At 42.4% G+C, this 13190-nt stretch overlaps 1 protein-coding gene across 1 annotated transcript in view; it reads right to left on the reverse strand.

The window, feature by feature from the left end:
• CCDC38 (coiled-coil domain containing 38) overlaps positions 1 to 13190 on the reverse strand; it is a 38481-nt gene that overhangs the window by 22360 nt on the left and 2931 nt on the right. The window contains exons 2-7 of the mRNA XM_036300036.1: positions 12585 to 12685; positions 9563 to 9725; positions 7795 to 7859; positions 5585 to 5748; positions 5399 to 5479; positions 854 to 1017 (exon numbers count right to left, since the gene is read on the reverse strand). Of these exons, the coding sequence (XP_036155929.1) occupies positions 854 to 1017; positions 5399 to 5479; positions 5585 to 5748; positions 7795 to 7859; positions 9563 to 9725; positions 12585 to 12685 (738 nt within the window). The remainder of the gene's footprint in view (positions 1 to 853; positions 1018 to 5398; positions 5480 to 5584; positions 5749 to 7794; positions 7860 to 9562; positions 9726 to 12584; positions 12686 to 13190) is intronic.

The following is a 13190-nucleotide window of genomic DNA, read 5'->3' on the forward strand; positions in this document are numbered from 1 at the left end:
AGCCAATCGATGTCTCTCTCTCTCCCTTTGCCTTCCTCTCTCTCTAAAATCAATAAAAACATATATATATATATTTTTTAAAATTCTTATATATAATAGCACCTATTTCTGGTCCATTAAGCTGACTCCCAAACATTAGTACCATACTGTGTTAATTCCTAAGACACTGTCATAATATATTATATATCTTAAAGGATTAGTAAGATATATAATTACCTCTGTCCTTCAAAAGTATTTATTTCTCGAGATGAACCTCAGAATCACTGTATAAAGTTCTCCCCAACCCAACACTCAAGTCCCTGACAAATTTTTGGTCACAGTTTTATTATAATTCCATAAAACGTATACATTTGTTGCAGAAAATTTGGCAGCTTTACAATGTAAATCTTTCTCTCTAGAAACATGACATATTTCTCTATTTGTCAAATCTCCAGGTCACACAATTAAGTTTATTTGCTTTCTTGGATTTCATTTCCTTGCATGTTTTCTAATTAATGAAGTTAGCTTATTTAGGTTGATATGTTAGGTTAATAAATGTAATTGACTTTGTGTCCATTTTCTCAAATGGTTTTTTTTTAGGTTTTTATGGATGGGAGGTTCTAGGTATGCTATCTTATCATCTGTAAATAATATATTTTCTATGGCTCCATGTATATATTTTTACGGCTTTATATCTGAAAGTAACCTGAGTTTCCAAATTAACAATATATAATAACAGAGAGAGTGAGACTCCTTGTTCAGGTTGTGCTTGAAATAGAAATTCTGACTATTAATAATCAGCAAATAAACATTGAAACTGAACATTTTAGAATTACAGACACGTACTTAACTTGAAATGAAGAATGTGACTCACTTGTTAATATTTTGGAAAGATTTTCCTCTATATGTTCTCTGCTTTTTGACAACTTCGCCCTTCTCAGCGCTTGCCTGATTTGCCAATGTTTTGGAGACAATTTCAGCAGAAAAAGTCCATATTTAATGTACTCTCTAAGGAGGAATTCTGTTTTTGATATTTCACTACTCAAAGGAAACAAAAATATAATTAGATAGATCTGTGTGAAAGCATGTTCACTGTTTATAAAAAGATTTTACAAAGTTCATTGTCTTGATTATGTATGGACTTAACAAAAATTCTAAGTATGGCCATAAAAATAGGAGCATCAATAAAATATGAGATAAGAAGAAATAACCAGTAGGAAATTTATTTGAATAACACATGCCCCAGGATATGCACAGGTAGGGTAGACTGATGATAGCTTTACTCTACTTATTTTTTTTCCAAGGGAAATGTTGTATTACATGTTAGACATAGGGAGAAATTAGAAGGTAGCAAAAGATTGTACTTGTGTGAGGAGAACAAAGGACACTAACACTCAGTGAGCTCCTACTATGTACTGGGCACTACTCAGGACATGCTACAGATACAATTTCATCCTCAAAAGGAATCCTATATAATAAAACCCTAATATGCAAATTAACCGAACTGTGGAACAACTGGTTGCTGTGACGTGCACTGACCATCAGGGGGCAGATGCTCAACACAGGAGCTCATGGCTGGCGAGCACAGTGGCGGTGACGGGAGCCTCCCCCACCTCTGCTTTAGGCGGGCAGTGAGGAGTGAGGGGTCCTGGACTGCGAGAGCCCCAGACTGCAAGAGGGATGTCTGCCTGCTGGCTTAGGCCCCATCCTGCTGGGCCTAAGCCAGCAGGCAGACATCCCTCAAGGGGTCCTGGACTGCAAGAGTGCATGAATTTTGTGCACCAGCCCTCCACCCTTATCCTTCTAAGCCTTCCTTATTCACACACACACACACACACTCTTCAATACCCTTATCAATATTACTCCTATATCAGTATCTTCAGCTTCAGTACTTCTTTGGGACAGAAGCATCCTAAAGCCCTAGTGTGTGAGTGATATTCAAGAGTCAAACCTGGGTGTTTTCAGCCTGGCTGCTGTAGCTCAGTTGGTTGGGCATCTACCCGTGCACCGAAAAGTTGCTGGTTCAATTCCCAGTCAAGGCACATAACTTGGGTTGCAGGCTCAGTCCCAGTAGGAGGTGTGCAGGAGGCAGCCATGTTTCTAATTCTCTCTCCCTCTCTCTCCCTTCTCCCTTCCTCTCTGAAATCGATAAAAATACATTATATGTGTGTATATATATATACATATATATACATATATATGTATATATATATATACACACACATATATATACATATATATATGTGTATATATATATTTTTTAAACAGAGCTAATTTTGGCTAGAATTGCCCAGCTTCCAAGCAAAAGCTTCAGAGCCAGCCCCCTTTCCCTTTGTAAACAGATTTCCAGCTCTCCCTGCAGAGGAGGGCCTCTGTGTGCCATAGAGAAGGAAATAGATAGCAGACACTTGCATCCCTGGCTCTGTTACCAGCTAGTTTTGTGTTACCTTCTGCACCTTGCTGAGATGATGAGACTCGAAAACAATCAGCCAGTTGGCTTCAGAAGGGCCACTGTGCATAAATACAGTACTATATTCAACCACAGGCTGCTACTCTAGTTCTATAAATAGACAGAGCAAAGGAGAGAAGGGAATTCTCCCCCTTGGGAGCGCCATCAACTAGCTCCTAACATAGATGAGGCTACTGTGGCCAGAATGTGTTTGAAACATACATTTTGTTAGAAACAACTGGTTTCAAAGAAGCTGCCCTCCAGGCCATTTGCTGCATTTTAGACAAGCTGTTGTCCTTCTCCCCAAAAAGCTGGGACATAAGTTTAAGTCTAGGACCTGGTTGTAGAGCAGTGCTAACCATTCTCAAAAAGAAAAAAGTTCTAGCGTGCTTTGATTCCAAGATTACAGAGTCTCCTGAATCATTGAAATTACTGCCCAAGGATGATGACAGAAGGAAGCTTCTTTAAGATATTTAAAATGAGATCTATGTGACCATGGAAGAAAGCATCCAGGTTTGAAAAAACTAAATACTGAGAGTGTGGCAGGTGGTGTCATAATTTTATCTCAATTCCTTTTTTTTTTTTTTTTGTCATTATGATCTTGGTTTTTAATATCAATGCTAGGTTCATCTAAGTGTGAGGATAAATATACAAAATACTGCCAATTGTCATTGTAACATATTGTAAAATGAATCCCCATGGCGGAAATGTTAAAATGTGTGAAGAAATGCATCTTAGAGTGAAAGAGAAAAGACACTTAGACAATAATTTGTTTTCTCCTAACATTGGTTTTCTTCTTTTCAAAAAATTTCTTGGCTTCTGTATTGACAAGTTAGAGAAAGGTTTCCGCCAGAGATCACTGTACTCTCCTGACACACAGTCAGAGACGATCCGCAATCAACAGATTACTCATTTTAAAAATGTGGTCAGATAGTAGATTCTTGAGAACCAAGATGGCGGCATAGGTTAACGCCGGAGTTTGCTGCCTTGAACAACTACTTCAAAAGTGAAACTAAAAGACAGAACGGACATCACCCAGAACCACAGGAACGCTGGCTGAGTGGAAGTCCTACAACTAGGAGGAAAGAGAAACGCATACGGACACTCAGAGGAGGCGCAGTGCTGAAGTCAAATTCTGAGGTGCGGAGTGCGCGGAGCGGGCTGGCGGCGGAGGGCGCAGTTGGCGTTTTCAATCGGGAGGGAGTCGCAGAATCTGAGCTCCAGATCTGGGCGAGTCTTTAGGGACCCAGACTCAAATGGGAGAAGCGGGACTGTCTGGCTTCGGTCAGAGCGAGTGCAGCTTTCTCTCCGAGCTTTGCAGCGGGTGCTGGGACTCAGAGAGGCAGAGCCCCTGGGGACAGGACTGAGAGCCGCCATAACTGCTCTCCCCGGCTCACCCTGTTGATCCTGTGCGACCCGCCCCGCCCAAGCCCTGCACACAGGCATTTGCCGGATAGCCTCAGGCAAAGGCTAGATTAGCACCTCCCTAGAGGACAGAAGTTCTCTCACTGCTGACACAGCTGATTCTCATAGCCACTTGGCCTGGAGGTCAAACCCTCCCTGGAATTAGCTACAACAATCAAGGATTAACTATAAGACTGTGCACAAAGACCACTAGGGGGTGCACCAAGGAAGCATAACAAAATGCGGAGACAAAGAAACAGGACAAAATTGTCAATGGAAGATATAGAGTTCAGAACCACACTTTTAAGGTCTCTCAAGAACTGTTTAGAAGCCGCCGATAAACTTAATGAGATCTACAAGAAAACTAATGAGACCCTCGATGTTATGTTGGGGAACCAACTAGAAATTAAGCATACACGGACTGAAATAACGAATATTATACAGACTCCCGACAGCAGACCAGAGGAGCGCAAGAATCAAGTCAATGATTTGAAATGTGAGGAAGCAAAAAACACCCAACCGGAAAAGCAAAATGAAAAAAGAATCCAAAAATGCGAAGGTAGTGTAAGGAGCCTCTGGGAGAGCTTCAAGCGTACCAACATCAGAATTATAGGGCTGCCAGAAGATGAGAGAGAGCAAGATATTGAAAACCTATTTGAAGAAATAATGACAGAAAACTTCCCCCACCTGGTGAAAGAAATGGACTTACAGGTCCAGGAAGCGCAGAGAACCCCAAACAAAAGGAATCCAAAGAGGACCACACCAAGACACATCATAATTAAAATGCCAAGAGCAAAACACAGAGAGAGAATCTTAAAAACAGCAAGAGAAAGAAACTCAGTTACCTACAAGGGAATACCCATACGACTGTCAGCTGATTTCTCAACAGAAATTTTGCAGGCCAGAAGGGAGTGGCAAGAAATATTCAAAGTGATGAATAGCAAGAACCTACAACCAAGATTACTTTATCCAGCAAAGCTATCATTCAAAATTGAAGGTCAGATAAAGAGCTTCACAGATAAGGAAAAGCTAAAGGAGTTCATCACCACCAAACCAGGATTATATGAAATGCTGAAAGGTATCCTTTAAGAAGAGGAAGAGGAAGAAAAAAGTAAAGATACAAATTATGAACAACAAATATGCATCTATCAACAAGTGAATCTAAGAATCAAGTGAATAAATAATCTGATGAACAGAATGAACTGGTGATTATAATAGAATCAGGGACATAGAAAGGGAATGGACTGACTATTCTTGGGGGGGAAAGGGGTGTGGGAGATGCGGGAAGAGACTGGACAAAAATCGTGCACCTATGGATGAGGACAGTGGGTGGGGAGTGAGGGCGGAGGGTGGGGCGGGAACTGGGAGGAGGGGAGTTATGGGGGGCGAAAAAGAGGAACAAATGTAATAATCTGAACAATAAAGATTTAATTTAAAAAAAAAAATGTGGTCAAGTGTATGACATCATCACTGAGAAGAGTTATTTCCACTCAGGTCTTGCTAGGCACAAACAGGACTGAATGGGCTGTGCACACTCGAGAGGAAAAAGCTGGTGTGCGGCCTCACCTTTTCACCGCCTGCACCTCCATGGTCGCTTTCTTGAGCTCCGCCGTCATTTGCAGTTTGTTTATAGTTTCATGTGCTGCACTGAAAAGGAACACATTTGTTAGCTTGTTTTGTGTTGTGCTCTGAGACATGGGAAAGAAGAAAGAGGGAGGCAGAGAGCGGTGTGGCTAGAGTGAAAACACGAACATTTTCAGGGCGTCCACGGATCTCTGGTCGTTTTCTCGAAGGAACTCTTCAAAGGCAATGGCGTCTTCTTGGAGCTTTATTTCTGCCCTGTTGATCTGCCGTTCCTTCGTCAATATGTGCTTATCATACCTGGTGATTGTATTCCTTTTGTTTGACACAGCATACTGGGAATAGTGGAAACAGAAGTGCGTCGGGAACAGTAGTCACATTTCTGGCACATGCCAACAGTCTCATAAGAGAGGGGGAAATAACCTGCATTCTAAGTGGGCATTTGGGTTAGAAAGAATGGGATGCCCACATGGTGGGGCGATGGCCTTTATTTGGGAGATCAGAGAAGGGAGACTAATTCCTTCCTCACTTTTATGAAGAGGCTCAATATTGCTCCAAAATGGCTGGGCCCGACGAATCAAAAAATAGCTACGTGTTGCCCCAAAGAGCAGGCCCACCTGGTGTTACCCGCAGTGTCCTTCCTATTCTCTCTGAGCATTGGAAACCGGGCTGTCTGCAGCCTCAAGGCTCCTCCCACAGGAAGTACCAAGGGAGAATCAGGTTCCTCTAAGCAAGAGTGGTGGCGCTCAGCCTCAAAGAGCCCCATTCAAATCCCTGGATCTAACTTTGACATCACGCTTCTATTTTTTTAAAAATATATTTTATTAGTTTTTTACAGAGAGGAAGGGAGAGGGATAGAGAGTTAGAAACATCGATGGGAGAGAAACATTGATCAGTTGCCTCCTGCACACCCCCTACTGGGGATGTGCTTGTAACCAAGATACGTGCCCTTGACCGGAATCGAACCTGGGACTCTTCAGTCCGCAGGCCGACGCTCTATCCACTGAGCCAAGCCGGTTAGGGCGACGCTTCTATTTTTTTAAGTACAGAATAGAAGGATCCAGTTGGGCTTTTAATGCCATGCATGGAAAAAAAAACTATAAACAAAGCCACATACATTATAATATAAATTAACTAAAACTATGTAAATGAAATAATTTTAAAGAAACATAACCAATAATTAGATACTCCATCTTTATAAAAAACATATTTCATTTATTACTTTTTTCACCAAGTATTGAGTGACTACTGCATGCCAGGACTGTTTTCAGTGGTGTTACTAGAGCAATGAACAAAATAGATAAAATTACTTTTGCGGGGCATACATTCCAGTAGATGGGGGGAGTCTATTAAAGGGGATGAGGAGTCCAGTGGGTAAGGGCAGGGGTTGTCATTATGTACCATTATAGCCAAAGAAAGCCTCCCTGATATGGTGAAAATTAAACAGAGACTGGGAGGAAGTAGAACAAATCATGCATACACTGGAGGAAGGACTTCTAATGCTGTGTGGAGAACAGACTGACCATAGGGGGCGAAAAGTAGAAGCAGGAGACCAGTGTTTTGAAATTATAAGAATTCATGCAAGAGATATTGGTGCTATGGACGACAGTGGCAGCAGTTGGGTGTGATCGTGGATATATTCAGAAGCAAATATGTAAAAGTATATTTGGGTATGGGCTGTAAGGAGGTGGAGTTGAGGATAATGCCACTATATTGGGCCCAAGCAGCTGCAGCGGTGGAATTGCTGTTTACCGAGACAGGGAGCACCACATGAGATGCAGATTTTCAAGGGCAGCGAAGGGTATAGCAGGGGCCACAGTTTAGAAACGTGGCGTCTGAGCTGCCTGGTGAGCATCTACTGGTAAGTGGAGATATTAAGAACTACTCACAAGTTGCATTTGTGAGTCTGAAATTCAGGGAAGAGGGTCAGGCTGGAGAAATACATTGGAAGTTGCTAATATGGAAGTGGAATTTAAACTTGGGCCTGGAGGAGGGTAGATGGCGCATAGGGTGAGAAGTGAGCACTGGACCCTCCCAACATTTAGAGATCAAGATGGAGAGAGGAACAAGGAAAGAACACTGTGAAGGAGTGAGCAGCCAATGACCTGGAAGAACCAAGAGACCCCAGCTGAAGGAAGTGTTTAGTGATCCAACGGACCACAATTCAAATTGGGCCGTAGAACGGTCATTGGCAACGATGACAAAAGTGGTTTTGGTGGAAGGATGACGGCCAAAGTGTAGCTGAAGTGGGCTTAGGAGAGGTTAGGAAGGACAATAGTTCTGGGCATGTGATGGGAAAATAAAAGGTCGAGGTGAACATTTGGCAATGTTATGCAGCAAGTCTTCTATTTGACTATGGGGAGAAAAATTACTTGTACTACCTGGAGCAGGAACCTGTCTCTCTGGTCATTAATAAATTCATGGAGAGACCTTCTTGCATCTGTACCTTTAAAGAAAATTGAAATTGACTTAGGTTTAGTACATTTTCCCTCGAAGATGTATCAAATAAAAGCTATGCAATTAAATTATTGCATGCATTATGTATCTGGACTTAAAAATGAATTTAATAAGGGTAACTACCATTTATTTTGGGTCCATATTATTCCAGGAGTTTTCTTAGACACTTCAAGTCATCGTTTTATTTAATCCTAACAATAACCCCAATAAGGTCCTTTCCGCATCCTGTAGGGGAGGTCCTGAAGCTCAGAGATGGAAAGATGCTTGTCCAAGATTACACAGTTGAGGAGGACTATCTTTTAAATGAAAATGCCCAAATACCTTATCTGTAAAATCAGCAGAAACTGACAACCTGATTTCCATTGCCGACAGAGCCCAGATTGCCTTGGATAATACCAAACAAGTTTACTATTTCCTTTCTAAAGCCTACCCTACCCCATTGACCTTAAGTGACCAGTCGCTCTGTGAGTCATCTGCAACATCACACCTCCTAGCTGCTGTCTCAGAGCTGTGAGCGTGGCGGGGATTTTTGAAGTGAGCCATTTTGTGCAGAACTCTTTCTAAAACATGTCATGTGTCATTTAAAATGCTCTTGATGACTCAGGGTTCACCATGAGACTGCGGGGAACTGAAGACATGAGACACAGACTGAACCTACACCTGCCCTATCAGCGGTCCAGTCACTAACCTCACCCTCTCACCTACTGTTTGCTCCTTTTTCATACAATAGTGCAGAACATGCACCTCCGAGAGCCTCTAAATAAGTTAACATGCCTCCCTTTCTTACACTAATTATTGAATCCAAAGTTCCTTCTTAAATGGTCTTCCTGTTCTCTGAAAAAAATTTTTTCTTCACAATTTGAGAAAGTGCCTGGACTTTGTGAGCTAGAGAAAGGTTTAAGTTATTAGAGCAAATCCTGAATACTGATTTCCCTTCCTTCTTTCCTTCCTTCCTTCCCCCCTTCCTTCCTTCCTTCCTTCCTTCCTTCCTTCCTTCCTTCCTCACTCCTTCTCTTCCTTTCTGCCTTTTTAAATTTAAAATATTGAGTAAGATTTATTTTGGAGGAAGATTTTATCAGTCCATCACCTGGTATTAGTCACTTTAGGCTTGTAAAGCTTCAAACTGCTTTGTCTCATTTGTGGGCACTTCTTATCTCATAGGTAGGAAATGGCCATGATGTTTTGATCCCCGGACTTCTCTCTTTCACAGACAATAATTAATAGCTTGTAGTATTTTAGCATGTTGCCTCCATAGGTCATTAAAACAGGCTATGTCTTTGCAACAAGAGGCAAGCTGTTTAATTCTATTAGCTTACTGATTCTGGATTATGTGAGTTGTATGGCCCAGACCATCAAAACTTCTCTTTAGAAAGACTTCTCTTAAATTCTGTTCTAGATGTCGATGTAGACCTGAATTTAAATAGTCAGAGCTATTTCACACTATGTGATTTTGGCAGTGACTTCCTTCCTTAGAGCCATGAAAATGATTAACGGTCTATGTCTTGGGAAAGTATGCTTTCTCATTTAAAATAGATTTTTTTTTCTCCGGACTCAACCCTCATGTACAACCCCCATCACCGTATTAGGAGACAGCACCCTTTGTGTTTCTCACCTCCAGAAAAGCCACCGAACCTGATACGAGTGGGAAATATTCAGAACAATGTTTTTAAACCAACAATCATTCAGACTTACCTTCTGTTATTCTTACAACAAGAGTGGGGTCCAGCCCAAACTTTTCAAACGAGGAAGCAGCTGCATCAGCGAATGCCATTTCACTCAGGTGTGAACGACTCTTCATTCGCGATGAAAACGTCGACTTTTGGTGCAATTTCCTCCTGCGGTTCAGGTCTTTTTCCTGCCCAAGTGTGAAAATTTAAAAAGGTTTCTAACATACGAAAATAACATTGTCTTAAATTAGTGATCATATATAAAAAGACCATTTGCAACAAGCCCCTTTCTCACTACTGGTACATTGAACAAGCAATCTCAAGTTCTTACCTCTGAAGAACTGTGTTTAGTTTTCAGTTCCTTCTTGCATGAAGCAGAGCACAAGTGTAAAAACTTTCAACCTTGACTATAATATAAACGTGTGCATGACAAATATGAAACTGGAAAATGTTGCTCTGGCTTTTTGTGACAATCTCATGTTGCCCCAAATGTAGGGACTTAAAAATTCCCCTGATTTGAAAGGAATGATTCTGTGGGATTGAACATGCTATTTTTTTAATGTCGGTAGACATTAAAAAAAAATAGCCTCCTGCCTTGGCCGGTTTGGCACAGTGGATAGAGCATCGGCCTGTGGATTCAAGGGTCCCAGGTTAGATTCTGGTCAAGGGCATGTACCTTGGTTGTGGGCACATACCCGTGGGGAGTGTGTAGGAGGCAGTTGATCGATGTTTCTCTCTCATCGATGTTTCTAACTATCCCTCTCCCTTCCTCTCTGTAAAAAATCAATAAAATATATTTTTTTAAAATCTTTTAAAAAAATAGACTCCTGATTTCATGAATGTTTTTTTATTTTAAATTTTGGATAGTTTTAATCAAACTATAGAACACCTACACAAAACCATCACCCTACAGATGATCGATTATTGAGTATTCCTGGATATTTTTCTCATCCTTTATTTCTAAGAGTAAGCAAAGCAAACCTTGTGAAATCTGAACCATGCGATGTAAGAAGTGATAGTAACTGCAAGGCACCCTGCAAAGTGAGCCTCATTGCTGATGTAGCTTCACACCGAATCATTCCAAAGTCACACCCTCTTCTCCGCTCTTATTTTGTCTTTCTTCCCTGCTCCCCAGTGCACACATATACAGGCTCTTATCTGTATCTGCCTGGCAGATTTTGACTTATTTTTAACAATGCTGCTTCTGTTTATCTCCTCAGTGGAATCTTTGCACACGCACACACACACCACCACCACCACCACCACCACCACATACCATCATCACCACTACCACCACCACGATCACCACCACCACCACCATCACCACCACCACCACCACCACCATATACCACCACCACCACCACCACCATCACCACCACCACCACCACCACCATATACCACCACCACCACCACCACCATCATCACCACCACATACCATCATCACCACTACCACCACCACGATCACCACCACACACCATCATCACCACCACCACCATCACCACCATATACCACCATCACCACCACCACCATCATCACCACCACATACCACCATCACCATCACCACCACCACCGTGATCACCACCACACACCATCATCACCACCACCACCATCACCACTACCACCACGATCACCACCACCACCACCACCACCATCACCACCACCACACACCATCACCACCACCACACACCATCACCACCACCACCATCACCACCACCACATACCACCATCACCACCACCACGATCACCACCACCACCATCACCACCACCACCACCACGATCACCACACACCATCATCATCACCACCACGATCACCACCACCACCACCACCACCACCATCACCACCACCACACATCATCATCACCACCACCACCTCCACCACATACCACCACCACGATCACCACCACACACCATCATCATCACACACCATCATCACCATCATCACCACCATCACCACCACCATCACCACCACACACTATGATCACCACCACCACCATCACCACCATACACCACCATCACCACCTCTCCCTCTTCTTTCCAACAACCATTTTCTTTAGATTTCCTTTGTATGCCTTTAGTACTGTATTTTATCAACTCTAAGATGCCACTTATTGTAAGATGCACTATTCTTTTATGCACTGCCAATAATGCATGGCATCCCATCTATGTAAGCTGGAGCCCAATTTCAGGAATGAGAAAATGTGAAAAAATGTGGCCATTAAAATCAAGGAAATGCCCTAGCCGGGTTGGCTCAGTGAATAGAACATTGGCCTACAGACCAAGGGCCCTGAGTTTGATTCTGGTCAAGGGCACATAACTCTGTTGGAGGCTCCTCCCTGGCCCAGGGCCTGGTCAGGGCATGTGCAGGAGGTAACCAATCAATGTCTTTCTCTCACATTGATATTTCTGTCTGTCTTTCCCTCTCTCTTCCACTCTCTGTAAAAATATCCTTGGTGAAGATTTAAAAAAAAGTCGAAAGCATGCTTAATTGTGGACTATGCCTTTGGCATAAATCTGGTGTTCAGACCATTACTACAGTGAAAACACCTAACATCACCTGGTGGCAATTAATCAATGTGTTTCTCTCACATCGATATTTCTCTCTGTCTTTCCCTCTCTCTTTCACTCTCTCTAAAAAATCAATGAAAAAGTTTCTTCAGGTGAGGATTTAAAAAAAAAAAAAGGAAAGGAAAGGAAAGGAAAAGGATTACACCAAACTGTTATTATTGGCAGATCAATGATTTTCTATAAAAAAATAAATTGAAAAATCAAGGAAGTAGGGTATAGCCATACCTGTCACAGTGGATTGTAGTGGTGTGTCTGTCTTCCACCATAGGGGGTGATCATTAGGTCCCCACCATGGGCTGGATGCTGTTCTGTCATGTGTGTGTGTGTGTGTGTGTGTGTGTGTGTGTGTGTGTGTACCCCCAGCACTGTGTGGTGCACGTGTCAACATCTGACCCAGCAAAGTTCATAAAAGGGATGGATAAGAGGATATGTTTCTAAAATTACCTTTTAAAATCCTAGTTGAGATTTTAATAAAACCTTACCTTTCTCCTTGCTTCTATTTCATTTTCTTTGAAAAGAAAGAGATCTTTGAAAAAGATCTTATATGGTCTTCCCTTTTTGATTGACTGATCGGTTCCTCTATCTATTAAGAAAAAAAAGAAGAAAGAAGGAAAAACTTCTGTCATCTCTCCTCTGCTAACCATCTGGCTCCCACCAACCAGGGGAGAGAGTGGGATCCATGGGAGGAAGGTCCAATCAGCCAGTCGCCTCTCAACTGGATGTGGGGCCTGGATCTGGGAAGCAGGAGCCATAGGCCATCTGTCTGTTTCCCATGGCAGTGAGCACAGTGCTTAGCAATTCATGGGGCATGAGACTATATTTGTGGTGTAAGTAGATAGGGGGCCTGTTACAGGATGGTGGGATCATATTTTGAGGTATTATCATGTTGATTCTTCCCATCCCTACAAATACACCCACCATTACCCTTGCACCACTATTTCTGCCACAATACACATATCCAAAACCCTTATAGAGATCCTCAGGCTAGACCAGAGTCCTAAAAAAAGTCAAAGATGACGAGTGCTGGCGAGGATGTGGAGGACTTGGACCCTCATGCACTGCTGGTGGGAGTGCAAAATCGTGCAGCC

The sequence above is a fragment of the Myotis myotis genome, unplaced genomic scaffold, assembly GCF_014108235.1.
Source record: "Myotis myotis isolate mMyoMyo1 unplaced genomic scaffold, mMyoMyo1.p scaffold_m19_p_3, whole genome shotgun sequence".
NCBI classification, from domain to species: Eukaryota; Metazoa; Chordata; class Mammalia; order Chiroptera; family Vespertilionidae; genus Myotis; species Myotis myotis.